Source organism: Gopherus flavomarginatus, chromosome 9 (genome assembly GCF_025201925.1).
Source record: "Gopherus flavomarginatus isolate rGopFla2 chromosome 9, rGopFla2.mat.asm, whole genome shotgun sequence".
Lineage (NCBI taxonomy): Eukaryota > Metazoa > Chordata > Testudines > Testudinidae > Gopherus > Gopherus flavomarginatus.
The window spans coordinates 36,531,677-36,559,176 of NC_066625.1; the positions used below are offsets into that span (position 1 = coordinate 36,531,677).

General features: G+C 52.4%; 1 protein-coding gene across 1 annotated transcript in view; it reads right to left on the reverse strand.

Annotated features, from left to right (window-relative positions):
- The window catches only part of ABCA3 (ATP binding cassette subfamily A member 3), an 85,596-nt gene that overhangs the window by 24,494 nt on the left and 33,602 nt on the right, over positions 1-27,500 (reverse strand). Inside the window, exons 4-14 of the mRNA XM_050968051.1 lie at positions 25,436-25,563; positions 24,700-24,865; positions 22,620-22,879; positions 15,075-15,191; positions 13,955-14,075; positions 11,487-11,660; positions 9,797-9,978; positions 7,955-8,101; positions 6,122-6,251; positions 3,790-3,944; positions 2,213-2,368 (exon numbers count right to left, since the gene is read on the reverse strand). Coding sequence (XP_050824008.1) covers positions 2,213-2,368; positions 3,790-3,944; positions 6,122-6,251; positions 7,955-8,101; positions 9,797-9,978; positions 11,487-11,660; positions 13,955-14,075; positions 15,075-15,191; positions 22,620-22,879; positions 24,700-24,865; positions 25,436-25,563 — 1,736 coding nt within the window. The remainder of the gene's footprint in view (positions 1-2,212; positions 2,369-3,789; positions 3,945-6,121; positions 6,252-7,954; positions 8,102-9,796; positions 9,979-11,486; positions 11,661-13,954; positions 14,076-15,074; positions 15,192-22,619; positions 22,880-24,699; positions 24,866-25,435; positions 25,564-27,500) is intronic.

Sequence of the window (27,500 nt, forward strand, 5' to 3'; positions counted from 1 at the left end):
AATGATGACCAGATATTCAACATAATTAATATTAACAACAAGGGGGGAGGAATGCAGGCCAAAATAAAGAAAGAACAGGTTAAGAAATCTTAAGTTAAGTTAGATGTATTCACGTCAGCACAGCCTGATGAAATTCATCCTAGGGCACTTATGGAACTAGCTGAAGCAATCTCGGAGCCATTAGCAATTATCTTTGAGAATACATGGACAACAGGGGAAGTCCCAGAGGACGGGAGGAGAGCAAACATAGTACCTGTAGTTAAAACGGGGGACAAAGAGGACCTGAGGAATACACACCAGTCAGCCGTACTTCAATCCCTGGAAAGATACTGGAACATATTACTCAACAATCAATTTGTAAGCACCTAGGGGATAATGGAGTTATAAAGAATAGCCAACATGGAGTTGTTAAGAACAAATCATGCCAAACCAACCTAACTGCCTTCTTAGACAGGGTTACTGGCTAGTGGAAGGGGGAAGCAGTAAATGTGATATATCTTCACTTTTAGTTAGATTTTTGACCCAGTCCCACAGCATAGTCTCATAAGCAAACTAGGGAAACATGGTCTAGATGAAATTACTATAAGGTGGGTGCACAACTGGTTGAAAGACTGTACTCCAAGAGTCGTTATCATTGGTACATTGTCAAAATGGGAGGACATATCTAATGGGGTCATGTAGGAGTCAGTCCTGGGTTGAGTACTATTCAATATTCTCATTAATGACTTGAATAATGAAGTGGAGAGGATGCTTATAACATTTGCAGATGACACCAAACTAGGAGGGGTTGCAAGCCCTTTGGAAGACAGGATTGAAATTTGAGATGACCTTGACAAATTGGAGAATTGGTCTGAAATCAACAAGATGAAATTAAATAAAGACAAGTGCAAATTATTGCACTTAGAAAGGAAAAATCAAATGCCCAGCTACAAAAGTGGGGAATCGGCAGTAAGGAAAGGATCTGGGAGTTACAGAGGATCACAAGTTGAATATAAATCAACTGCGTGATGCAGGTGTGCAAAACGTTAATAGGAGTCTGGGATGTATTAACAGGAATGTTGCATGTAAGACATGGGAGGTAACTGTCCCGCTCTACTCAGCACTGGTGAGGCCTCAGCTGGCATCCTGTGTCCTGTTCTGGGCTCCACACTTCAGGAAAGGTTGGGACAAATTGGAGAATCCACAGGAGAACAACAGAATTAGAAAAGATTTAGAAAACGTGTCCTAAGAAGAAAGGTTAAAACCTGGGCATGTTTAGTCTTGAAAAATAGACGACTGAGGGGGGACTTAAGAACAGTCTTCAAATGTGTTAAGGGCTGTTACCAAGAGGATTGTGATCAATTGTTCTCCTGTCCATTCAAGGTAGGACAAGAAGTAATGGGCTTGATCTGCAGCCTGGGAGCTTTAGGTTAGACATTAGGGAAAACTTTCTAGCTACGAGGGCAGTTGGGCTCTGGAACAGGTTTCCACGGGAGGTTGTGGAATCCCCATCATTGGAGGCTTTAAGAACCAGTAGGACAAACACTTGCCAGGGACCAATCTACGAGATTTGTGTGGCCCTTCCTCAGTGCAGGGGGCTGGAATTCATGATAACTTAAGGTCCCATCCATCCCAACGTTTCTATGATTCTGTGGCCAGCAGGGATCTGCAAGGCCTGGGCTGAACACATCCCCGAGCTAGCAGCTCTGAACAGACACAACACAGCGCAGAAGGATGTCCTCAGCCTGGGCTGAACACAGCTCTGCACAAGTCTGTAATGGGCACAGTGGAGGGACCAACTGCCACACACTCGGCTGCCCCACCAGTCTAGATGCTGTCGGTACCAACCCTGGTGCTAGTCTGGAAAAGGCAGCCAGGCCTCCTGACTTCCATTATGGGGGCACCGGACCCTCACCCCCAACACTGCTGTTCTAACAAACCCTCCTGACTCATGAGGGGAGGGGCAGCCTTTGGCAAGCTCAGCGCCCATCCTGCTCCAGCAGGCCGGGGCCAGGCACTGGCGGCAGCAGCAATTTGCCATAGCCCTGTCCCCAGAGAGCCCTCTGCTATAGCCACTGAATGACACAGCCTCCTTGTGCCCCTGAGATCACCAGTGCATCTCCTGGTGGCAGAGCGGGAGGGCTCGAGACCAGCCACTCTGCCAGAGAGCTCTCTCACTAGCACTCCAGCCGCTGGGCTCCACAGGGCCACCTGAGCAAAGGGAGCCACTTGCCTTGGAGTCCCCGATGAGCGCGATGCCGATGGACAGCTTGCGTTTCATGCCCCCAGACAGTGACTTCGACAGAGAGCAGCGCTTCTCCTCCAGGTTCAGCAGCCTCACAATGCGGTCAATCTCCTCCGGGCACTTCAGCGAGGGGTAGCCCTTCAGCTGGCAGACAAGGTGAAGTAAGGGTTAATGGTTAAGAAAGCAAACCCAGCAGGGAGGAACCTGACACAAACAGGCAGGAAAGTCCCTATGCAAGGGGCCTTGTTCACTCGGCTCCTGGGTGTAAGGACATGCCTCATACTCCCTCTCTACCCATGCTTCTGCATTAACCAGGAATGCAAAGTCAGGAGAAGGGGAAGAAGTTAACCGCTCATCTCCTGACACAGAGTGAATCCTTTCCTGCAGGACTCCCTGGATCAGACCCTTCCTGTCCTCTAGGAGGGGCCATGCTGCTCTGGCACAGCCAGTCCCAGCGGCTGCCCCAACGCGACAGCCTTAATGGGATTCCTAGGGGCTAAATCCCAGCTGGGTTTGCGGAGACCCAGCCAAGAGGGACGCCCTGAGCTGAGCTACTGAAGGCTTTGCTTAGCTTGGCTGAACCAGAAGCTTACGACTAAGGCCAAAGACAGGAGAAAAAGGGGGCGGGGGATGGTTTTGCTTGAACTGTGCTGCTTGCAAATCTCCTTTCAGCCACTCAGTCTCCAGTCCAGTAACCCTCCGCCCCCAGCAGGCTGGGAAATCGGACAGCAAGATGTCTCAGTGAGAGAGCATCCTTGGAGCTGCTCCACCACTCAAGGGGCTCTGCTGCTCTCTCAGACCTTCTAGAGCTGCAGCAATACATGTGAAAAGGCCCCCAAATGCAAACGAGCATGTGGGGGAAGCCCCGTTCCCTTCAGAATTTAACAAGGACCATGGTCTGCCCTGGATGGCAAGTTCAGCTCATCCTGCCCCATTGCCACAGAGCTACAAGGAGGGAAGGGAATTTGGACTCAACAGAATAGCCGGCAGGCATCCAAGAGTAGTTAGATGCTACGCACCCATCCACAGTTTCTAATATCGATGACCAAGGAAGCAAACTTCCCAATCGCGCTCTCATACACTCTACAACATTTCCCAGGCCATAGGCTTGTCCACCTGCTGAGCTGCAGCAGCATAACTTGGTGTCATTATAATCTGGTGCGTGCCCCAGTTTAAACCCAACTCTTTTAGATTAGCTGAAATGGATCACCTATAAGTTTAAGATAAACTGGATGGAATAAGCTACTCAAACCAAAGACAGTGCTTTTGCAGGGTTTGCACCTGTTCAACCAAACCAGCCGCAAGCTGGCATGTAGATAGCCCCAGCATGGATAGAAAATTACAGGATAAACATTATTTTCTATTATTTGTATGAAAAGTATAAACATCGGTGTTCAGTGCAAGGGGCATGCAGGAGTAACATGGTGCTACATTACTGACTGCAACTGCTGTGCCCAGCCCGGAGCTACAGGCCACAATTATGCTACTGAGACACCAACGCTTCTGCAGGCACAGCGAGGCCCCTGGCCTCTTCCCTCCCAGGACGCTGCATGTCCTCCGCTCACCCCAGAGTAGAAGTACAGGTGCTCTGCCACTGTCATGTTGTCAAACAGAACGTCATGCTGGGGACACAGACCCAGACTCCTTCGGATCAGAACCATGTCCCGGGAGATCTCGTAGCCACTGATGTAAGCCTGGCCGCTCGTGGGCGGATACAGACCTAGGAGGTGACAATAACCACATGCAGGTAAGAGCAGTGAGGTGCCAGGGCCCGGTCTCCTCCCAGCCCGCACTGAAGCCCTCAGCTCCCAAGCCCTGTGGGTTCCCCACATCCCTCACCCTAGACTGACTAACCTTCACTTTAGCCACTGTGCTTTGAGGAACTGAATGGGGCTCCCCTTAGTGTCACTCTGTACCACCCCTTAACTAGCTTCTTCCCTTTATCCTGACAGAGCTGATTTTACAGAGCTCCCAGAATGGCCTGAGCAGGGAGAGACACAGATGGGTGGGGATGTGAACCAGTGTCTGCCATGCAGCAGTGCACAGCACCTGCCACTACACCACTGGCCCCCACCTCCTGAAATCCCCTTCAGAGCCAAAGGAAGTCTCAGTCCTGGTTTGGCTGCATAGCCTCGATCAGCCAGGAAAGGGTGCTACTGCAGGGAGAGGGAAGACTCACTGCAGGGGCCAGGAATTCACTCCTCCCTTGAGTGAGTGAGTGTTTGCATAACTGGCAGGGGTTGTGCTATCCTCGGATACATCAGCTATTGGCTGCTACAGGAGGCAGTATACCAGACTGGCTGAACCAATGGTCTGACCTGGCCTGGCAAGTCTTATGCCCCACACACTGCTGAGAGCCACATGAAGGGTGGGCCAACCCAGGGAATTCAGCCATCAAGCAAGAGAGGCTGGCTGAGATTCCCACATTTCATCTTCTGGTTCTTGCGCCAGCAGAGGCAGGCCCCATGAGGAGGAGAAAGGGGCCACATGTCACCCCACAGCTCCCTGAATTGTCAAGAGCCTCTCATTTCCAGATAGCCATTTGCTGTGCAATAGCAACTGTCTATCATTCTGTGGCATTCACCAAGGCGTCACACAGGAAAACAAGGAGGTATGTGGAAGCAGGGTGTGCAAAGGAACAGGCCAGGGCAAAGTACAACAGCTCACCTATTTGTAATAGGACAGACACTGGAGAAGTGCATAGAACAACTTTTAGACTTCAAACAGGCTTTTGATAACACTTAGCAGCAAGGGGCATGGTGAGTTAGGAGAACGTATAGCACCCCAGAGAAACTGATCAAGCTGAGAGAAAAAAAATCTACAGCAAGTTGCTGAGTGTGGTGAGAGCTTACAAGAAGCTGATGGAGCGGGTCTGGATGACCACAGGAACGAGAGAAGGGCGCACGCCAATTGGCAGGTTTGTTCCACTCGATACTGGTAGTATAGGCTGTACCCCTGAGAGAAGTCACGTTGTATGAGAGGACTGAGAATAACACACAGACAATATTGCTCCCCTCTCCCACCAGCACTGACCAAGGAAGATTTACAAAGAATAGCTGATAAGGCCGACTGGGAAAGTAGAAAATTTGGATGTAAGATCAGCATGGAGAAGACAAAAAAAAAAATATGGCAATTGGAAGACAGGAGGAAAAGCTAAAGATCAAAGTCAGAGATAAAGAACTAGAAAATCTGGGAAATCTTGTGTGCCTTGGAAGACTACCAGTGGAGAATGGGAATTGTTACAATGACACAAAAAGACTTGGACTAACCGCTACTGCATTCAGAAAACTGCAAGATCTGGAAGGCTATGAACACTACCATGTGGGCTGGAATGCTGGAGTCTGAGGAAAGCTGACAAACAAGATTTTGACTGCAGAAATGAACTAGCTGAGGGGAATGCTGAGAGCTTTGAGGCTGCAGAAAATTAAAAATGCAGTGATAAGAAAATGTAGAGGACAAGAAATAACGCTGTTGCAGAGGGTTCAAGAAAGACAACTGCTATGGTTCAGACGTGTCACAGATGGATTTGGAATAGATACTGCGCAGGGTGATACATACCAGAGCATAAAGGACTTGGAACAGAGGGAGACTGAGGATGCATTGGACAGACATGGTGAAGAAAGGTTTAAAGATGAATGAAGCTTTAGAATGAGGTAGAAAGCAGTGAAAATATTTCATGCGGATGGGAACCAAAGAAGAAGAGTCGATTGTGCTGCCGCAGTCACAGGATGCTGCTTTGTGGATGGATCAGACATCAGGAGAGAGTCCAGGCACCTCAGCAGATGGTTATGGCTTCAGACGCTCCAAAGCAAGATACAACCCTGCACCAGGAAATGTGCTGTCACCTGGGCACTCTCAGCCATATCCCCCTGCCCCTGGATGGCCTGGGGGCTGTACCTGTGAGCATGGACAGGGTGGTCGTCTTCCCGGCACCGTTGTGTCCCAGAAGGACAGTGATCTGCCCCTCATACATGTTCAGGGTCAAGTCCCTTACTGCCTCCTTGGTCTTGCTCCCCACTTTGAACACCTGCAGAAGCAGAGAGAGAAGCCGAGTATTAGAAAGAAACACACATTCATCTTGCCCATCCATCGCATCCTTCATCCCACAACACGTACAAGAGACCACCTCCTGATGAGGCCACCTCACGTCTTAGGAGACCACCCCTAAGTGTGTCTAAGCAGAGCAATTTCAAATCTACAACATTATGCAGCCAGTGTATGCAGATCCCTTGAGTGGCTATGTTAAAATGTTGGGTTTCTCCATATGCATGGACAGATTGTTTTATCCCACTGCAAAAATCCTACCACCCATGATGTGAGCCTTGGCTACTGTTTAACAAATTCCAGCCATACTCTACTGAGGAAGATGGCAGCCTACTGAAATGGGAGCTATGGTTAGGCAGTTTTTAAATATATAAGAGGGCAATTCAGTCCCCTGGGGAAGGACAGGTGTGCCCCAAATCCCCCAAGCCTGTGTCATGGCCACCAGCCTGTAGGCAGATGTCTTTTCAGCATCCATCAATCCCATGCCATCAGCTACAGGGATCTGGTGTAGATCAACACTTCCTGTCCCTCCTCAGCATGCGTAGCCAGACAATTAGCAAGGGCCTGGGAATCCAACCTGGTCCGTTGTTTAGAAACCCAAAGCCCCTGTAATGAGGGGGTTTACGCAGCAGCTTGCGCGTCACGCACGGAGCTGGCCGATGGGTGATCCAGGCCAAACACACAGTACACACAGACAGTATAGAAGGGGGTGCGGTCCCTACGGTGGGGGTGGTTTAACAGTAGGTGATTGCAGAAGGGAGGAAAGGAGGGAGCTAGCTCAATATTTGTTAATTGATGCATCAGGCATAGAGGCGGAAAGACGTCAGGAGAGGGCAAAAGGAAGGACTGCTCAGTGCAACCGGGATGCATGCCCACTGGGAGCTCAGCGCTCATAGCTAGCATGGCAGTAGCCCATTCCAAGAGCAGCACAGGACCCACTGAATGCCAGGAGGGGTTTTTTGCATGCACGCTTTTTTTGACAGAGGAGTTGTATGCAGCCCTGTGCTCTGGGGCCACTGCTCCAGGTAGAGGAAGGGAATGGGTCTGAAGGATGAGGAGCCCCACTGACGTCTTCCAGGGACTCCAAAGTGAGGACTTTGCTCTCCAGAGCATTGTAACAAACCCTTTAGTCATTTCCTGCAATCCCCATGGTTCATGAAAGTGACAGACTCCAAACCATTAGCCCTGGTCTACACTTAAAATGTAGATAGAGCTTGGTATATCGCTCAGGGGTGTGAATTAAGTGCTGGAGTTAAACTGAACTAACTCCCAATCTAGCTGCAGCCAGGCTGATGAAAGAATTCTTCCACCAACCAAGCTACCGTTGCCTGAGGAGGCAGATTACAGACACTGATGGAAAACCCCTTCCATTGGTGCAGGAAGCATCTACACTACAGTGCTACAGCAGCATAGCTACAGCACTTTCACCCGTAGTGTAGACATGGCCCCAGATGCTGTTGCAGGAGGTGGGGGAGAAGGGAGGGAAAGAGCTGAGTCACCTCAACCTTAGCATTGCTACTAGCTATTCCTGTCTGAAATTGCATGACCCATGCCAGCACGGATCTATCTGGTGTCAGACTCTTTCTGCTGCGGGGAGGATCTCTACTGCTTGCTCCAAAGACCTGCAATGTGTTGCTGTCAGATTGTCCCTGCTTGCTGGGCAGGGGCTGGTCTGGGGGACTTTACCTTGGAGAGGTGCTTTATTTTGATCCCTGACACCAGATCAGCAGGCTCTTCCTCAATGTACTGGCTTTTCAGGGCCTTCTCTGGGTCCTCGTCTTCCTCCTTCTCTTTCCCCAGGACGGTTCTGGGAGTCCCACACCAGTATGAGGGCTAAGAGGAAAGAGACAGAGAGAGTGAAAATAGTCCAGCTGCCGTGCACAGCAACCTTCCCTCCACCCAGCAGCATAACCCAGATGGGATTCGTTCTGCCACAGCTCACACCGATACATCCTGTACATAGAGCCGTACAGAGCACTGGCAAAGAGACAGACACGTCATACAGAGATGCCCATTAGACACATCTCAGACAGGCTTTAGAAATACTCTCCCTTTCAAATCAGCACTTTGCAGGATCCGGCTAGGAATGGAGCGTCTCCAACACAACAGAAGCCCTGGGCCACGAAATCCCCTCTCCCTCCACCCCAAAGGGGAGCCCCCTGATTTTCTCAAGACTCTCAGGGGAGGCTCTGACTCTACTGACAGCCATTTCCAAAAGAAAAGGCATCAGAAGAATTAATTCACTCCTCCACTGATGCACTCTCGCTTCCAAGAAGTCAGTTTTAGCGCACCTGTAATCAAAAGTAGAGCACTGACAGGTAGATCAACCACTGGCTGAAAGCTCTTGCCCTTACGTGCTGGTCCTTCTGGTTCTAGAAATCCCTCATTGACGCTAATATTAGAGTACATCATCATCATCATGAAGGTAGTCATTCTTATAGCGGTCATCATCATGGAAATGATAGCAGCACAAGGACCCCAGGCACCACCCACCTAGCATGATATTGGCCAAGGAATGAACCAAGTGAAACACCAGCTCCCCAAGGCAGGGGATTGGGCCAATGAGAATGTAGGGGGCAATCAGGGCTGCTCAGAGGGTTGTCACCTACTCTTCAATCTCCCACTGCCCATCATCCTCCCTGCTCATGCAACAATTTCAAACACGCTAAGTGAAAGGAGCCATGAACTTCCACTAGTCAGAGGTTGCAGTCACTCTAGTCACTGGGGTAGCCATGCTCTCAGGACTGAGAGGGACACTCAGGGTCTTAGCTGGAGGGAGAGGCCTGACTTCACTCCCGTATTTGGCTACAGCAATCCTCTGCCTGCCACACGAGTGGGCCTGACCCATTCCATGCTGCAGGGGAAAGTGTCAAAAGTCATCGCACCACGTTACTGTTTCCTGATCCAAAGGGTTCGGCACTCCCTGTGCTTTCCAGCAGTCTGCAGCACAACCTGCCAAGCAGAGAGCTGGCTCCTGAGCCCCACACAGGTATCTCAGAGGAACGCGCTTGGCTCTGTGTGCTCCCACCTGCCCTACAGAGCCAGGCACTAAAATGAAAGCATGCTGGGATGTGGATTTGGGGGCAAAAGAAAACACCACCATGCCTGGTGGCCCTGTACCACCTGCTCTTGTATGGAACCTGCCAGGTTTCAAACTCTAAGATCTAGTCACTCATGTGGCTGCTCTCTAAGCCTTAATGTAGGTGTTTGGGGTGTGGTGACATGACTCGCAGCATCACATGTGCCAATAAACCCCAGCCCAAAGATCTAAAGCCAAGACCTGGAGAGCGCATTTCACTCTCAGTCCAAGGCTCCTCAGATATAAGGCAGCACAGGGCTTTCGCTGGCACAGATGCTAAGACTAAGCCCAGAAGAAACCATTGCAATCGTTTGTCTGACCTCCTGCATAACAGGGCAGAGAATTCCTATTTAAGCCCTGTTATCATAAACACTCTGGGTGTGAGAGCAGAATCCCTGCATTTCATCTCAGAGGTTGCCAGCGACAGAGCGCGCAGCAGCGGGGCTCACCGTCAAGAAGAAGTACCACGGCTGCGGCACGCCATACTCCCCTGGGAAGACGGCCTCCACATACCAGGCCACCAGGCCATAGAGGACAGAATCCAACAGCAGCATCCCCAGCACCTGTGCAAAGGTGAAGTTATCATCCACGCTGACTGGCTTCATGAGGTCCTGCCACTGAATGCCGGACCCTGAAAGCACACAAGATCGTGTTTGCATCTGCCAACGTGCAGCCACAGTATGTAACACATCAGAACGCCTCACCCGCAGGCTAGGAGAATATATACAGCAGTGCATGTTCTCTGGGACTGTGAAATAAGGGATCACAATACAAATTCGCTGCTAGCACACTATGTGTACATGTGTGGGAGGGGGATAGAAAACACATCGGAAAGCAAGACGAGAAATATGTTTAGCACATGCCTGTAACTTATTGTGTGATTTAATTTACGAAGATCTGCAAAAACGTGTTGGCTAAATACCTAAGTTACTGAATGACCTTGTTCTCAGCAGCTTGTTCTATTTCCCCCCCCATGTCCCCGCATCCTGAGTATGGCTTCAAAAACTCCACCTGTGCTAGGAATCAAATAATTGCTAAAAATGTTGTTCCAGTAAAGGACACCTGAGCTGGCAAAGAAAATATTCAGTGCTGGTATAGATCAGTCCACCCAGCCTCAGTGCCGTGTCCATACTTTAGACATGTACCATTTGGTCCTCCTAACACACTTGTAAACCCCCCTGTATCCGCTTTGGAGTGCTTTGAACAGTGTCCCTGCCACATATCGCTTAGATTAGTGTAACCTTCACGTTAGTCTGCACCATTTCCCATATGGGCTCCCACATGGCCTCCACCACTGTAACGTCTGAGCATCTCTCATATGTTAGAAATTATAGCCCATGGCCCCCTTGACAGGTACGAATGTACAGTCAATCCCCATGTCACAGATGGGGAACCGAGGCACAGACAGGATAAGTGACAGGAGTGGAACTTGGATCTCCTGATTCCTAAATGGGGCCCTTGGTCACAAACCATCCACCCTCTTTTGCACTTTTTGACACTGTACCAAGGAAAGAGTTGTGTGTCTTCTCCCCTAAAAATACTACCCATGTCTCAATCTCCTGCAAAGTTTTATCAATTCGCAAAGACAACGTCCTTTTTGGAAAAAGAGACAGACGGCTCATTGATATGGAAATTAGCAGGGGAAAGATGATTTGGATTCAATTAACGTCAGAAATTACATTCTTCAGAGTAGTATTAACTTTGTAATTAACAAAAGCAAAACCACCGACGGATCCTAGCTTTGTCAGCCAAATCCAATTTGGAGATGAGGTGCTCCCAACAAAGTGAGCGCAGCTCCTCCTGAGAGGTATAAGTTATCCAGAACCTCGAAGCTGGTAAGTGTGTGCATTGACAGATCCCCTCCTTTGGATTAGCTGTCCAAGGACTGACTCCTGCTCTCACTTATGCCAATGACAAGACTCTTTCAATGGTACAGGATCAGTATCAAGTCTCAAGATTCAAAAAAAAGAGGCCAGATTAGAGCTTGATTTTTCAGACTGGCATCAAAGTGCTTAACATCCCCAATCCTGGAACTCTAGAGCTCAGTGTAAGTCTCCAGGCTGACTTCCCGTGCTTGGCTTCCCCAGCTGGGCCTGCATATTACAACAGCAGGGAGAGAGAGAAAAAAAATCCACTCACCTTTTCCTTCAAACATGCCTATCAGCTGTGCCCCCATGGCCATGGCAACATTGGAAATGAGGCAGGATGACAGTTTCTGACTGTGGGACATCAGGTCGTAGCGAGGCGAGATAAAAAAGTAGGGGATGTAGGAGAAAAAGTAAAGGAAACCCCCAGCGGCAGCTGCCACATTTGCTGCAAGTGCAGAGAAGGGGAAAAAAAAGAAAAGAAATTTCCAACAGGGTGGTGACAAACACAAATGGATACAGACACACTGCAAACTTCTCCAGAGTTTCCATGCAAGGAGATCTAAGTACTTGGCAAAGGCGGGTGTTATGTCCATGACGCCAATGGGGAAACAGGCGCAGAGCAATTGACTGACTGGCCCAGGTGACACAGTAGGTCTGTGGCCGCGCTGGGACTAGAGGAGAGTCTCCCAACCTCCCTGCACTAACTATTGGACTGCACCATGTCGTTTCAAGCCCCAGAACGCTCCAAGCAGCGCAGTGAAGAGTTCAGCGGGTTCAGTGAGGTCTTAATGCAGACACTGGCCCGTTTTGGAAAGGTCCAGTATATAAGCTTCCCATGCACCACAGCTTTTAATAATAATGCTGAATGGGGGATGTGTATTGACAGCCCTTACTGGGATCAAGCCAGACAGCTCCCAAGTGACTGCACGCCCCACGCACAGCCTACCAGTAACGGGAACATGCTTTGGAGCTTTTCCCAGCATCCTACCATACAGAGTGCGGCAGCCAAGGACACCTGCGGCCTCCCAAACTGAAGCCACTGCTCAGTGCACATCTGCAGAGGAGAGCAGGCTTGGTTTTGTAAGTCACACCAGGATGACGGAAGAGACCAAACCCTTCCTCCACCAGATGAGTCCTGCCCTTACCAGGTGGGAGGGGCATCAGCAATTCAACATACAGACCTTTCCCATTAGAAAGAGGGATGTTTACAAGCCACGACACTGACCCGTACGAAAGAGCTTCCCCTACTGGTGCGTTTCAGAACAAACTGCTCCCTGAGTCTCCTGTGGAAAATTGCTGGAGGGGCTGATGGAATATTTGCCTGCATTCCTCACCCAGCACAAAAATCCAGAGCAACAGCTTCTCTCACCTGGCTAGAGGTCACCCTCCCCCTTGGATTGTCCCCTGTACAACAGGAATTAGAGCCATTAGGAGACCAAATAATGGACAAGTGAGACCAGCAGGTATTTCCATTGCAGTTATTGACATGGAGGAATGTACCTGCTCTGTTGGGTTTGCGGCACACTGCTCATCCCTTTGTCTTCAGCGCACTCGCACTTAATGCCCAGTGCCAAATGGACAACTGGGCAAAGGTCCCACAACAATCAAACCTTCAGGTGGCTCCACTGGCAGAGCATCAAACTCTAGATCAGGGTTTCTCAAACAGGGGTCGCCGTTTGTGTAGGGAAAGCCCCTGGTGAGCCAGGCCAGGGTGTTTATCTGCCCCATCCACAGGTCCGGCCCAATCGCGGCTCCCACTGGCCGCGGTTTGCTGCTCAGGGCCAATGGGAGCTGCTGGAAGCGGCGCAGGCTGAGGGACTTACTAGCCGCCACTTCCAGCAGCTCCTACACAAGCGGCAACCCCTGTTTGAGAAACCCTGCCCTAGATGTGAGGGTGCAGGCATCACGACTCTCCTCTGGCTTCTTGTCTGCCTTCCCTGCTTGCCCTCTTTAAAGCACGGGCCACAACAATCCTACACAAATACAGCTTGCTGCCCTCTGAAGCTGGAGGCACTAGGTTGGAGGCGGGATTTCATTCCTTTGGTCACTAGTTCCATCCGGAAGAAGCCGGGAATTCTAGTCAAATCCCCTGCCCACTCACAAGCAACCAACAGCCCTTTGGTTGTCACCCCTTGTTTCCCCACAAAGCGCCCACACAGCGAGGGGCATTCAGAGGAGCTAGCCCAACACTGTGATATTTAGCCCCAAAGAACAATCAGTGCTCATGAGTGCTGTCGAAACTACTCCAGCCCCTGCCCCTTCCACCACGTGGTGAAGAGAAATTGTGAAGATGGAGCTGTGGGGCTCTGTATTTACTGGCTCTCAGTGGCTCCTATAGCATATCTGCTCTGTTTGTAAATAACAAGTTGGCTCTGCAAGGTCCAAGGGATCTGAGAGTCAAGCTGGGGTCTTTCCTTCTCACACATCCCCAATGGAAATAAAGGTTCTGCAGGACAAAACCCCTTAGTGACACCTATGCAGCTCCCCCGTCTTCCAAGGTTTAACTGATTGCCATTTGGTATATCATTCTGTTGATCACTCTCAAGGCAGATCAGACTCTAGGTGACTCTCTCAGGGTTGGGCTGGCTCTGACAGGCTAATGGGAAGATCTTAGTAAAGTCGGCAGGTAGGATCCACACGGGAAGAGGATATGGTGCCATTTCTAAATGGGTGTCCATGTTCCATAGCCAAAGCACCCTCTCTGACAAACAGCATGAAAGGTTAACAGGATGGGCTCACCTCTGGAGAAGAAGGTGCTGACCATGAAGCTGAAGGAGATGGAGGAAATGGAGAAGACGGCCAGGAAGGTGAACACGAGGGTTGGGTCACTGTTGGTGAGTACTGCCCCCTGCTGGCTTACCTATGAACAAAATCCAGGCCATGAGTACTGTTACCCACACGGACACAGCACCTAGCCTGGGAACTGAGACCTGCAATCCTCATGGTGCGGATGGTGGCACAGAATGGGCTCGGAGATCAAAAGAGATAAAGAAACTGTGTTAAAGATACCCAAGAGCTTTCTACCCTACAGTCTGTACCACTGCACTGAGCATTACGGGCAGTGATTATCCTAGTGTAGACCAGGATCTAATGAAGAGTGGCCTTTATGCCCCTGACACTCCAAGGACTCCTGTAGGCTCACCACCAGAATGGCTAGACTGGATCAGACCCGTGGTCCCGCCAGTCCAACACCTTGTCTTTAGGCCAGCACCAGCTGCTCCAGTGGAAGGCACAGAAAACCCTTCAGCATCAGTTCTGGGATAGCCTGTCCACAAGGGAAGTTTCCTCCCATTGGTTAAGGCTGCATGCAACCTGAAGCAGGAGGGTTTAGATCCCTTCGAAAACCCTGGGTGATTTTATCCTTTAATAACCAGATGTTCCTGTTAACCATATGAATGTTCCATCCCTTTCTGAATCCTGCTAAGCTCTTGGCCTAAATGATGCCTGTGGAACTTCTTGCCACACGGCTGTGTGAAAAGCAAGCTATGGTGTCTGCAGAGGGGGATTCAAACATTTACAAAACTGAGTGCAGCAAAGGCCCAACCTGAAGTAGCAAAGTGAACTTTCACGTTGAGAAGGGGCAGGCACAGCCTTGACCCCCAATATTGACTTCAAAAGTCTTACCCCTCAACTTCCACTTTCCCCCTGGTTTGGGATAGTGAAGAGAAAAGCTGTCTGGATTGAAGAAGTGGAGAGTGGTGGGGAAATACAATTCAGCAGCATTTTTGAGTCTAAGGGCTTAGGACATCCCCCCTCCCCCTGCAGATGCCTGTCCACATGAGAAAGCCATCAGCTCCCCCAGCGCCATCCCCAGGGTGGTTCTAACGTATACCTTGGGAGCCGGAGTCAGGACACTCACCTTGACACAGAAGAGCACCGTGACAAAGAAGATGGACACCAGGAGGAAGAGGAAGAACATGAGGAACCAGGCACTCCAGTGCAGCCAGTTACTGAGGCCCATCATGCGCATGTACTCCTGTGGGAGGTCCACACAAGTGCGTATTACTCTGTGCTGTGACAGCTGCCTGCCAAGAGCACCCTGATCGGATTTTCCATTGTGGGACAGAAAGAGGCGGCTGATGAGAACCGGGCACCATGTACTAGAACCAGGCCCAATGTGGCGAAGCATGGTGCAGCTGTCACCTATGCGTTCTATGTTAAATCCTAGCCTGTTTCTGAACAACCGCCAGTGACTCTGGATGACGTGGGGGTCAGGCTGGGGTGGCAGGAAGAGCAAGGTTCCCCTGGAGCACTGGGTGGAAACCCAAATCCATTTTCATAGAGGATAAGGCCAGAAGGGACCATTACAATTATCTGGTCTGACCTCCTGCATAACCCAGGAAAAATCTAACCGACCAAAGAAGAACTGAACCCGGGACCCTCAGATTAACAATCTGATGCTCTAGTGACCGTGTTACCTGAGCTCATGGTTGCCTAGACACCAGTCTCTTGATATAAAACAATACATTGTGCCCCAACACCTAAAAAAAACCCCCCACCCCAACAAACCTCCTTGTGCACCTGAGCCGCCAGAACCCACAACAGTTTCTGTCTCCCTCAGAGCTACCCTTTAGGCATCAGACTCAGACCCACGACAGCGACCCGCCTGCCATTGCCACCAGATCTAAGAGCATCGCCAAGCAGACAAAGCTGCATGGCAAGGCAGCAGAGCTGAATTCCTGCAGCAGGATCAGCTTCCTTCCTCCCTGGAATTCACTAACCCTCCACAAACCCCCTTTCCTGCCCTCTTCTTGCCTGGCAAGAGTGGGATTTTGTTTACAACTCAAGAGTTTAAAAGCATTAGAATGCATTTGGGCATGGGTAAGCAAAGCAGTTAATGCAGAGTTATTTGTGCCTGTGCTTAGAGACCGAGCCCATACTGATCGCAGGCTTTTTACTCCTTCCAAGGAGATTGCGCTGCATGAAGCTAAGCAAGGCTCTTGCCATTAGTTGTTTTTCTTCCAGGGCTATTTTTTGACATGTTCCTTTTGCACAGGGTTCACTCCCTCACTTCCCTATTGCTTTCCTCTCCCTTGTTCCACCTGACTCCAGCCAACGTAGAGTGCTCAGGTTTCCCTCCGCAGCCCAGGACAGCATCATTTCTCCTTACATTCTTCTCACAGCTAGCTATCAGGGGCACAGACACAAGCAGCCTCCTCCAAGGCGCAGAGCCAGGCTACTGGCCAGCAGAGCAGAGCAACCTTGCCGGCTCACCTTTCCAATACACTCCCCTCCCACCGCATGGGAAAAGACGGTTACTCACCTTTGTAACTGTTGTTCTTCGAGATGTGTTGCTCATATCCATTCCAGTTAGGTGTGTGCACCGCGCGTGCACATTCGTCGGAAAACTTTTACCCTAGCAACTCAGTGGGCCGGCAGGTCGCCCCCTAGAGTGGCGCCATCATGGCGCTTGATATATACCCCTGCCGGCCCACCCGCTCCTCAGTTCCTTCTTGCCGGCTACTCCGACAGTGGGGAAGGAGGGCGGGTGTGGAATGGATATGAGCAACACATCTCGAAGAACAACAGTTACAAAGGTGAGTAACCGTCTTTTCTTCTTCGAGTGATTGCTCATATCCATTCCAGTTAGGTGAATCCCAAGCCTTACGTAGGCGGTGGGGTCGGAGTGAAATGTGGCAGCATGAAAACTGCTGAGCCAGAGGCTACAGCATCTCTTGACTGTCGAACCAGGGCATACTGCGAAGCAAAGGTATGGACCGAGGACCAATGGAGCTGCGCGACAGATCTCGTCGGTAGGAACACGAGCCAGCAAGGCGGCAGATGAAGCCTGAGCCCTGGTAGACTGTACGATGATGTGGCTTGGGGAAATATGAGCCAAATCATAACAAGTGCGGAAGTCCGCCATCACCCAAGATGAGATCCTCCGAGAGGAAAACAAGCAAGCCCTCCCTTTGGCCCGCTACCGTGACAGAGCTGGGGCACCTTACGAAATGGTTCTGGCAGCGCAATATAAATGCGAGCACTCCACAGATGTCCAAGGAGTGCAATGGTTGTGCCCATTGCGTTGAGCTGTGGGTAACATGAAAGGCCGAAACCACCTTAGGGAGGAAAGCTGGGTGCGGTCATAACTGCACCTTGTCTTTGTGAAACCTAGTGTACGGCGGAACCACCGTAAGAGCTCTGAGCTCGGAGACCCGTCTGGCCGATGTAACAGCTACGAGGAAAGTTGTCGTCCAAGACAGGTATAGCAGAGGGCCAGTCGTGAACGGCTCGACTGGGGGAGACATAAGTCTGGTTAAAACTAGGTTGAGGTCCCAGGTTGGGGCTGGGCGGCGCACCCGAGGGTGCAAGCTCTCCAAGCCCTTGAGGGATCTCGAACCCACAGAGCGTGAGAACACGGAACGTCCACCTTAGCCTGGCTGGAAGGTAGAGATGGCTGCTGAGTGTATCCTCAGCGATGATACCGCCAGGTCCTGCCGCTGAAGGCCAGAGGCAGGCCAAATAGAGGGGATCGAGGCCTCAGCCGGAGCAAGATTGAGCGTATTGCAGCTGTAGACGAAACGCTTCCACCTGGCCCGGTACGTTGACCAGGTGGAAGGCTTCCTGTCACCCCGGCTCAGTTACGCAGCAGCCACACCGTGAGGCGAAGAGGCTGCAGGTCCGAGTGACGAAGCCTGTCGTTGCCCTGAGTGATGAGGTCTGGGTGGGGTGGCAGGGTAATTGGGTCTGTTATTGACAGGCCGAGCAACGTGGTATATCAGTGCTGCCTGGACCACTCTGGAGTGATCATGATGATGCGCGCTCTGCCCCTGCGGAGTTTGAGCAGGACCTAATGAACCAGTGGGAACAGTGGGAAGGCATAATGGAGTTGGCCTTTCCACGGCATCAGGAATGCATCCAAGATCGATCCCGAGGAGGGACCTTGGAAGGAGCAGAACATCTGGCATTTTCTGCTCTCGCGGTGAGCGAACAGGTCTATGTGAGGAAACATCTCCACTTCTGGAAAGCAGAACGCCTCACATGGGGCAGAGTGATCACTCGTAAGACAGGAAAGACCTGCTGAGTCAAAGCGCCAAGACGTTCCGAACGCCTGGGAGAAAGGACGTCACCAGCTCCATCGAGTGGGCCATGCAAAAGTCCCGGAAATGGATGGCCTCCTGACAAAAGGGGGGAGGACCATGTCCCTCCCTGGATATTTATGAAGCACATGGCCGCTGTGTTGGCTGTAAACACCGAGATACAACGGCCTCGCAGCTGCCGCTGGAACCCCTGGCACGCCAGGCGGACTACTCTCATTTTTGGGGCATTGATGTGGAATGCCAGCTCCCGAGAAGACCAAAGGCCTTAAGCTCGGAGGTGACCATGAGCACTTGAGCAGAGAGATGACGCGTCCGTCGTCAGGGGCAGTGAGGGCTGGGGCGGATGAAACCGCATCCCTGCCCACACCAGGGAGGGAGTTAGCCACCACTCTAGGGAGCCTAAGGTGCTCGAGGGAACGGTGACTACCATGACCATTGGCTCCCTGTCCGGGTGGTACGCCGAGGTGAGCCGGACTTGGAGAGGACAGAGGCGGAGCTTGGCGTGTTTGGTTACAAACTTGCGGGCAACCATGGACCCAGGAGACTGAGACAAGTACGAGCCGAGGTCATTGGGAAAGCCTGCAGACCTCAGATGATTGTTGCCATCGCCTAAAACCGCAGTTGTGATAAGCAGGCTCCGGCTAGGTAGGAGACCAGGATAGCCCCTAGGAAGTCCAACCTCTGCGTGGGAACCAGAGTGGATTGCTCTATAGTAATCATCAGGCCTTGACCTGTGAATAAGACTGTGACGATGCCCACGCGCTGAGTGGTTTGTGTCTCAGAGTCTCCTCGGATAAGCGAATCGTCCAGATACGGAAAAACGCATATCCGACATCAGCGAAGGTAGGCGGCGACTATGGCCGTAAACCAGAAGTACTGACAGTTGGCTAGAAAGCGGAGGTATCTCCTGTGCGGAGGGAAGATGGCGTTGCGAAAGTACGCGTCCTTAATATCCAGGGCGGCATAGTAGCCCCCAGGAGGCAAGGATGGAATAATGGTTCCCAGGGATACCGTGCGGAACTTCAACCTTATCCTAAACCGGTTGAGTCCGTGCAGGACTAGGAAGGTCTGAGACCTGCGTTTGAGTGGGGGACTAGGGCATAACGGGAGCAAAACCCCTTGCCCCTTTCGTCCATCGGCGTCTGCACCTCTTGTACGAGGAATTGCTCGTGAGAGGGGTCCCTGAAGGGGGACAGGGCTGGAACAAATTAGAGGTGGTACCTATGCTCCACCGTGCGCAGGATCCAGCGATCTGAAATTAACTGGGGCAACGCCAGGAGAAAGCGGGATTGGGATCCCGGCCTGTGACTGGTACACCGCCCTCAGGCGCACCTTGGAAGGTTCGTCTTTGGTCCCAGTGGTAATTGCGAGGGACCTTGACCTTGGCTCTTTAGCGGTCCTGACGTTCGTCTGCGACCACCTTGGCCTCGCCGTTTGCCAAAGTCCTGTCTCTGGCTAGGCACAGAGTATGGCGGCTGGGGACAGAAAGGCCTGCGTTTGGTCGCTGGCATATGCATGCTGAGAGAGCGCATTAGGACCCTATTGTCCATCAGGCTTGGCAGCCTGGGGCTGTCTTTGCCGCGAAAGGCCTTTACCAACAAAGGGTAAATCCTGAATGGCATACTGCAGCTCCGGCCGGAGGTTTGAAACCTGAAGCCATGAGATGCACCTCATGGCGACACCAAAGGCCAGAGTCTTGGCTGCAGAGTCTGCTGCGTCCAACGAGGCCTGGAGGGACGCTCTGGGTACCTTTTTTCCCCCGTCCTCCAAGACGGCAGCGAACTCTTGGCGGGAGTTTTGAGGGAGAAACTCCATAAACTAAACTACCTTCACCCAGGTGCTATAATTATCGCAGCTAAGCAAGGCTTGTTGCTTTGCTACCCAGAGCTGCAGGGCTTCTGCAGAGTACACCTGGCGGCCAAACAGGTTCATTCGCCAAGCCTCTTTCGGTTTCGGGGCTGGCGCCCGCTGGCCATCGTATCAGAATCGTGGTCCTGAGCATAAGATCTGCGCATGTGGGATGACACGGATGCGTGTCCAGATGGCCATGGAGGTACTAAAAGAAGGCACAGGCAGAGTCTCTGACTCTATCGGACCTTGCCCAACTCGGCACCGGGAACCGGCACCGGGAGGCGTACCGGTACCTGAAACGAGATCCAGACCCGCAACCAGAATGGTGCCTGGAGGTCGACCGAGATCTCGAGGCTCGGGGAGAGGCTACAGGAGTCAAGGTACCTGTCGCGGTGCCGGGAGTCGGAACGGTGCCGATAGCGGGTCGGCGAACGGGATACCGACCGGTGCAGCGAGTGCGACCAGTACCGATGAGGAAAACAGCACCGGGACTGCAAGTGGTGTCGGGCGTGCTGACAGGATCTGGAGTGTCTGCGGGACCGTGATCATGAACGGTGCCGCTCTGCTGTGCTGACAGAGGACGGTCACATGAAGAGACTGTATTACCCGCACCGGCGGTGCCGGGGTCAGGCAGCATCGACTCTGTCATGGCAATGAGATCCCTCGCCGTTGGTAATGTCTCCGGCGTGGAGGGAACAGCAGGCTCAACCACAGTGCATACTGGGGAGCTGTCAGGCACCGGATTCGACGGCCCTCGTGGGACCGGGATCGACGGTACCGAGGTCGTCAGAGCTTCGGTAGGTGTCGGTGCTGGGCAATCCGACTTAGACGAGCTCTCTGGCTGCGGTGCCGTTGGCACGGAAGCAGCAGGAGCAGTAGCTCAACCACGGCGCGTGCCGGGGAGCCGTCAGGCACCGGATTCTACGGCCCTTGTGGGACCGGGATCGACGGTGCCGACGTCGTCGGTGCCGCAACAGGTGTCGGTGCTGGGCGATCCGACTTAGACGAGCTCTCTGGCTGCGGTGCCATTGGCACGGAAGCAGCAGGAGCAGTAGCTCAACCACGGCGCGGGCCGGGGAGCCGTCAGGCACCGGATTCTACGGCCCTTGTGGGACCGGGATCGACGGTGCCGACGTCGTCGGTGCCGCAGCAGGTGTCGGTGCCAGGCGATCCGACTTAGACGAGCTCTCTGGCTGCGGTGCCGTTGGCACAGAAGCAGCAGGAGCAGTAGCTCAACCACGGCGCGTGCCGGGGAGCCGTCAGGCACCGGATTCTACGGCCCTTGTGGGACCGGGATCGACGGTGCCGACGTCGTCGGTGCCGCAGCAGGTGTCGGTGCCAGGCGATCCGACTTAGACGAGCTCTCTGGCTGCGGTGCCGTTGGCACAGAAGCAGCAGGAGCAGTAGCTCAACCACGGCGCGTGCCGGGGAGCCGTCAGGCACCGGATTCTACGGCCCTTGTGGGACCGGGATCGACGGTGCCGATGTCATCGGTGCCTCTGCAGGTGTCGGTGTCGGGCAATCCGACTTAGACGAGCTCTCTGGCTGCAATGCAGGTGGCACGGAAGCAGCAGGAGCAGGGGGCTCAACCACGGCGCGTGCCGGGGAGCCGTCAGGCACCAGCAGGAATTGTAGGCTCTCTCGACCTCGGAGGAAGGGAGCGGTGCCGAGTCGACTTCGGTGCCGGCGACGGCTGGTGCCGAAAGGCCTTGGCAGTACCGGCGGGGTCCGGTGCCGAGGAGGCGCTTCTGCCAGCCGCTTGATCATCGCTCGGTGCCAAAGGTGGAGGGGTAAGTGAAAGTCCCGCTCCTTTTTGTTCTCGGCTTAAAAGCCTTGCAAATGGGGCACTTAGCTGTCAAGTGCGATTCCCTCAGGCACTTCAAACAGGAGTCGTGTGGATCTCCCTTCGGCATCGGCTTCTGGCAGGCCGAGCCCATTTTAAAACCCGGTGAGCCGTGCATGGGCTCCGGCACCGGGATCATGGAAGGGGCTACTTCCTGAACCCCGCTAACAATTACTAAACTAACTATGTTAGCAAAGAAAAAACGTATAACTATACAAATATATATATAAAAGGATTATAACTGCATAACTATATACGAGAACTACGAGTAGCTAGGGAAGTGGAGGTCAGCTAAGCCGCGCTCCACTGTTCCAACGACCGACACGGGCGGTAAGAAGGAACTGAGGAGCGGGTGGGCCGGCAGGGGTATATATCAAGCGCCATGATGGCGCCACTCTAGGGGGCGACCTGCCGGCCCACTGAGTTGCTAGGGTAAAAGTTTTCCGACGAATGTGCACGCGTGGCGCACACACCTAACTGGAATGGATATGAGCAATCACTCGAAGAAGAACAGCAGGTGACCACTCAAGTGCCATCCTGTCTTGGAAGCCATGGTCCTGATCTCCCCTAGACTAGAGCACTCTGGCAATAGCACATGGTGTCACTGCGGCAGCGGCAGCTCAGCCTGTCAGGAAGTCAACGGTGTCCTGGCCATCTGCCTAGCATTTACCTTTAACTTTTTCTCCTTCTCGTGCACAACGGCGCGGACGATGTTGAGCGAGGTGTAGGTGAAGCTCAGCATGAGCAGCAGGGGCAGCTGGTTCTGGATGGCCAGGAGGAAGAGGTCATTGACGTATGGTGGGTAGGGGAAGCGCTGGACAACCACGGTGAACCCCTCCAGCAGGTGGGTGGCAGAGGTGTTGGCATGGTATTGCATAATGGCTCTGTCAACGGCATGCTGCACGGCCAGAAACCCTTCCCGGATGTAACCTGTGAGAAAACACAGAGTGACAAGTGAGAGGCACCACAGGAACGGGGCAGCCGGCTGCCTTGAGAGGTGAATGCTTCCCGCTGGCAAATGGATGTGCACTGTATTATTTGTATTAGCATAACGACTGGGGGCCCAGACAGGGAACAGGACCTGATGGTGCCAGGCGCTGTACAAACACACACAGAACCTGCCCCAAGGAGCTTACACTCTAAACCAGGAGTGGGCAAACTACGGCCCACAGGCTGAACCTGACCTGCCAACCATTTTAATCTGGCCTTTGAGCTCCCACTGGGGAGCAGGGCTTGCCCTGCTCCAGCACTCCAGCCGGAGAGCAGGGTCAGGGGCTGCTCCACACGGGTTGTGGAAGCAGCTTCATGGCCCTGCTCCAGCGCTTCAGCCAGGAAGCAGGGTTGAGCACAGCTCCCAGAAGCCACGGCATGGCCCCCCTGCAGCGCTTCAACTGGGGAGCAGGGTCAGAGGATGCTCCAATGGCCCCGCTCTAATGGCCCCCTCCAGCGCTCCAATAGGAGCTGCACAGGTGTTGCTGTGGACGGGAAAGTGTGCAGAGCCACCTAGCCATGCTGGAGCCAGAGAAGGAACATGCCGCTGCTTCTGGGAGCTGCTTGAGGTAAGCGGCGCCCGAAGTCTGCACCCCTGAGCCTTCCCCTGCACCCCAACCCCCTGCCGCAGCTCTGATCCCCTCGGTCCCATCCCAGGTCACCTTCCTATACTCCAAATTCCTCATCCCCAGCCCCACCCCACAGCCCGCACCCCCAGCCAGACCCTCCACCCCTCCCGCACCCCAACTCCAATTTTGTGAGAATTCATGGCCCACTATAAATATCTATTCCCAGATGTGGTCCTCAGGCCAAAAAGTTTGCCCACCCCTGCTCTAAACAGACGTACAGAAATGGCAACGAGGGGTAATGCTGCATATGCTAGGAAAGGATGTGGCCTTCAGAGGCTGTTTGGTGGAGCAGGAGAAGCAGCAGCATAATTAGCCCTGGGACTGATCATCCTCATTGTTCCATGTATAACACAGTGCATACGGCACCATACTGTAGGGCCTATGTTTTATTTGGACTGTTCCTTGGATAGATTTCAGCTATTGCAGTGCATGGCGGCATCTCTGCCCCAAAGTTTTAACTGAGCACCAGTGATGCCAGCACTCCCACCTGCACAGGCTGCCAGCAGGTGTGCTCCACGGATTTACTACAAGAGGAAGGAGAATAGTTGGACTAAGGCACTGGGTTAGGACCCAGCAGACCCGAGAGCGACCACGGTTGGAATCCTGTGTCCAGTTCTGGGGCCCACAGTTCAAGAAGGATGTTAATAAATTGGAGAGGGGTCAGAGAAGAGCCATGAGAATTATTAAAGGATTAGAAAACCTACCTTATAGTGATAGATGGAGCTTCTTGAGCCATTTAGCTTAACAAAGAGAAGGTTAAGGGGTGACTTGATCACAGTCTCTAAGTGCCTACATGAGGAACAAATATTTGATAATAGTGCTTCAGTCCAGCAGAAAAAACTCTAGCATGATTCAATGGCTGGAAGTTGAAGCTAGACAAACTCAGAGAGGAAATAAGCTGTAAATTGTTAACAATGAAGGTAATTAACCACTGGAGCAATTTACCAAGTGTTGTGGATGATTCTCCAGCACTGACACTTTTGAAATGAACACGGGATGTTTTTCTAAAAGCTCAGCTCTGGGAATTGTTTTGGGGCAGGTCTCTGGCCCGTGCTGTGCAGTTCAGCCTAGATGATCACAATGGTCCCTTCTGGCTTTGGAATCTATGAACCCCAGAGATATCCTGCTCACCTGGCGTCCCTCCATCTGGGAACTTGGCTTCTCTGGGGCCCGGTAACTGGAAAAGTGGGAACAGGTAGCTGGTGTGCCAGTCACGGTCAAGGTTGGGGTTCAGGCCTGTCTGCTCACTCCGAGGGGCATTCCTAGGGCTGTATTTGAAGCGCAGCTGATAATTAACCTACAAGGCAACAGAACAAGAGGGGCATTGGAGTCAGAAAAAAATTAGGGGATTGTGGAGAAGGCAACGGAGAATCAGAGCCTGAGAGAGAGCACCAGTTTGAGAGGAGAAAAGGGAGGTGCATCTTGGAGCACCCCAAAGGACCATTAGGAGGTCTTCCCCCAAAAGCATCACAACAGGGCTGCTGTCTCTGGCCTGGACAGGTGAAGGAATACCAGTCCTCCCACCCTGCATTTAGCATTGGGGATGCTGTGTCAGGGAGGTGCTGTCTCTCATATAGGTATCTGGATACTTTGATGGCCCCCATCACTATAGCAACCTCGGTACTCTCCTCTACCACCGTGGCACTAGGAAATGCTCATGGCATTCTCTGTGCTCATAGCTTCTGGAGCTAGCTCCACATTGAAGCGAGAGCTGCTTGGTGTACAGTAACATCGTAACTGGGATGTCCTCTCTCTCATGTCACGTTGGGGAGCCATGGGGGTCACCACACAGCTCCTCAGAGTGCTGGCCTTTGTGACGGGGGAGGACACCCACTTCTGAAAGGGCCTGGCCTGCAGATTCACTTACCTGCAGCGGCAAGGGGTCCTTGCTCTGATTGAAGCAGTGTTTGAAAACAAGGGCGGCCAGCACATTACCCGAGCGGTTATCAAACTTCACGTAGTCCTCAAACTCCCTCTCCGAGGGAAACCCTTGGGCTGCAGAGGAGGGAAATCAATGCAGTGAGCCGCCTGTGATGCGGTGGGCTCCACGGCCACAAAGGGGTGCACTGGGACGTTTCCAAGCCAACGGCTTTTGGGTTTCAGTCCGACAGGCTGCCTGGGGAGCATGGCGGGTGGCGGGATGATTTCATCAGAGCTCTGCTTTGATCAGCGACATTGGCTCTGTCTCCCACTTGAAGGCAATTCCCAGTATAATGCCCTGTCCCCACCCATGCCAGGAGTGCCAGCTCCTGGTACGAAGGGGTTATGTTCTTCACCTTTCACAAGAGAGGAAGCTCACCCCGCCCCTAATCCTTAAAGGAAAAACAATGGGAGAGTTTGATTTATGCATGTGGAAGCCCAGCCAGACTCAGACTCTTCTTAGGCAAGGCCTGTACACGCCTCCCACAAACCATTCTCCCAACTCCGCTCCACCTTTTGTGGCCAGCAATGTCAGGACCCTCCCCAAAGCCGGCTCACCAAACCCGTCACATGACAATGCAATTCTGGTCTGGGACAGCTCTTCTAGAGCTAGAGGGGCTCCCCTCCAACACGGCTCAGCCAGGGTAGGGCATGGGGAACCTTGCACTGCTGCTGCCAAGCTGTAGCTAGTGTGCAGCTACCCAGAGGACTTAACTCGCCTGGGTGGAATCTGGCACCTTTTACTGGCATTAAACTAACTCAAAACCAGAACAAATCAAATGTTGGCTAAGGTGGAAGGTCTGGTATCGATCCTATCGAGTTTATACTGCTAAAGGGATCCTGCCAACTTGGAAGCCTAAGCAATATGAAAAGTGAGTTAAAAAGCTATTTTGGGGATCCAGCCTCAAATCGCCTTGACAATTCCTATGGTTGCAAAACCCCATTTCCCTATTTGTAAAGCTTTTTCTCTCCAGTGCTGGGTGAAAGACTCATGCAAACTACAGGGAGATACAGATCATTAGAGCTGATGGAAAAGGGAATTTCCATTCCATGGGAAATGCCAACGTTCGCTTATTTTCCAAATTGGAATGAAAAAAAGAAATGTTCCACTAAATGAAACTTCCAAAATATTTCAGAAACATTCAAAATGACAACAGAAAAAATATTCCAATAAGGTCAGAACATTTCACAACAGAACAAACGAGTGAAAATGAAGCAGTTCCATAATTTCTCATTGAAAATTTTGACAAAAGTGAAATATTCCCGCAAAACATTTCCATTTAGCTGAATCAGCATTTTCCAACAGAAATTTTTTTCACCTGGCTCTCCCTAACAGAAGGAAACCAGCAAAACTGACTAGATAAAGAGCTGTCAAATGCACAAAACAAACAAACAGCATAAAGGACATTGCTAGTTTTTCTAATCTCGTTCTGTTAGCCCAGGGGTGGGCAACATCAGGTTTCCGAAAATGTATGGAGGGTCGTTTAAGGGAGGCTGTGCCTCCCCAACCAGCAAGATGAGGCCTGGCCCCCACCCCCATTTGGCCCCCCTGCATCTCTCCCTCTGACGGCCCCCTTGGGACTCCTACCCAATCCATTCCCCCCTGTTCCCTGACAGGCCCCCTGGGATCCCTGCCCCATCCTTCCCTCCCTCCCTGTCCCCTGACTGTCCCTGGAACACTGCATCTGACTGCCTCCCGCCACCCCATCCAACCCCTCCTCTTATTCCTGACTGTCCACTCAGGACTTCTGCCCCGATTCAACCCCCCTCTTCTTCCTCACTGCCCCCCCAGGACCTCAGCCCCCTGCTCCCCACCCTCTGACCGCCCTGACCCCTACCCACACTCCCGCCCCCTGACCACCACCCTGAAATCCTCTGCCCTCTATCCCACTTCTCCCCATCCCTGCCCCCTTACTGTGCTGCCTGGAGCACCGGTGGCTGGCGGCGCTACAGCCAGGCCACACAGAGCAGCAAGACAGGCAGCTGTGCCGTCTGGCTGGAGCCAGCCCCGC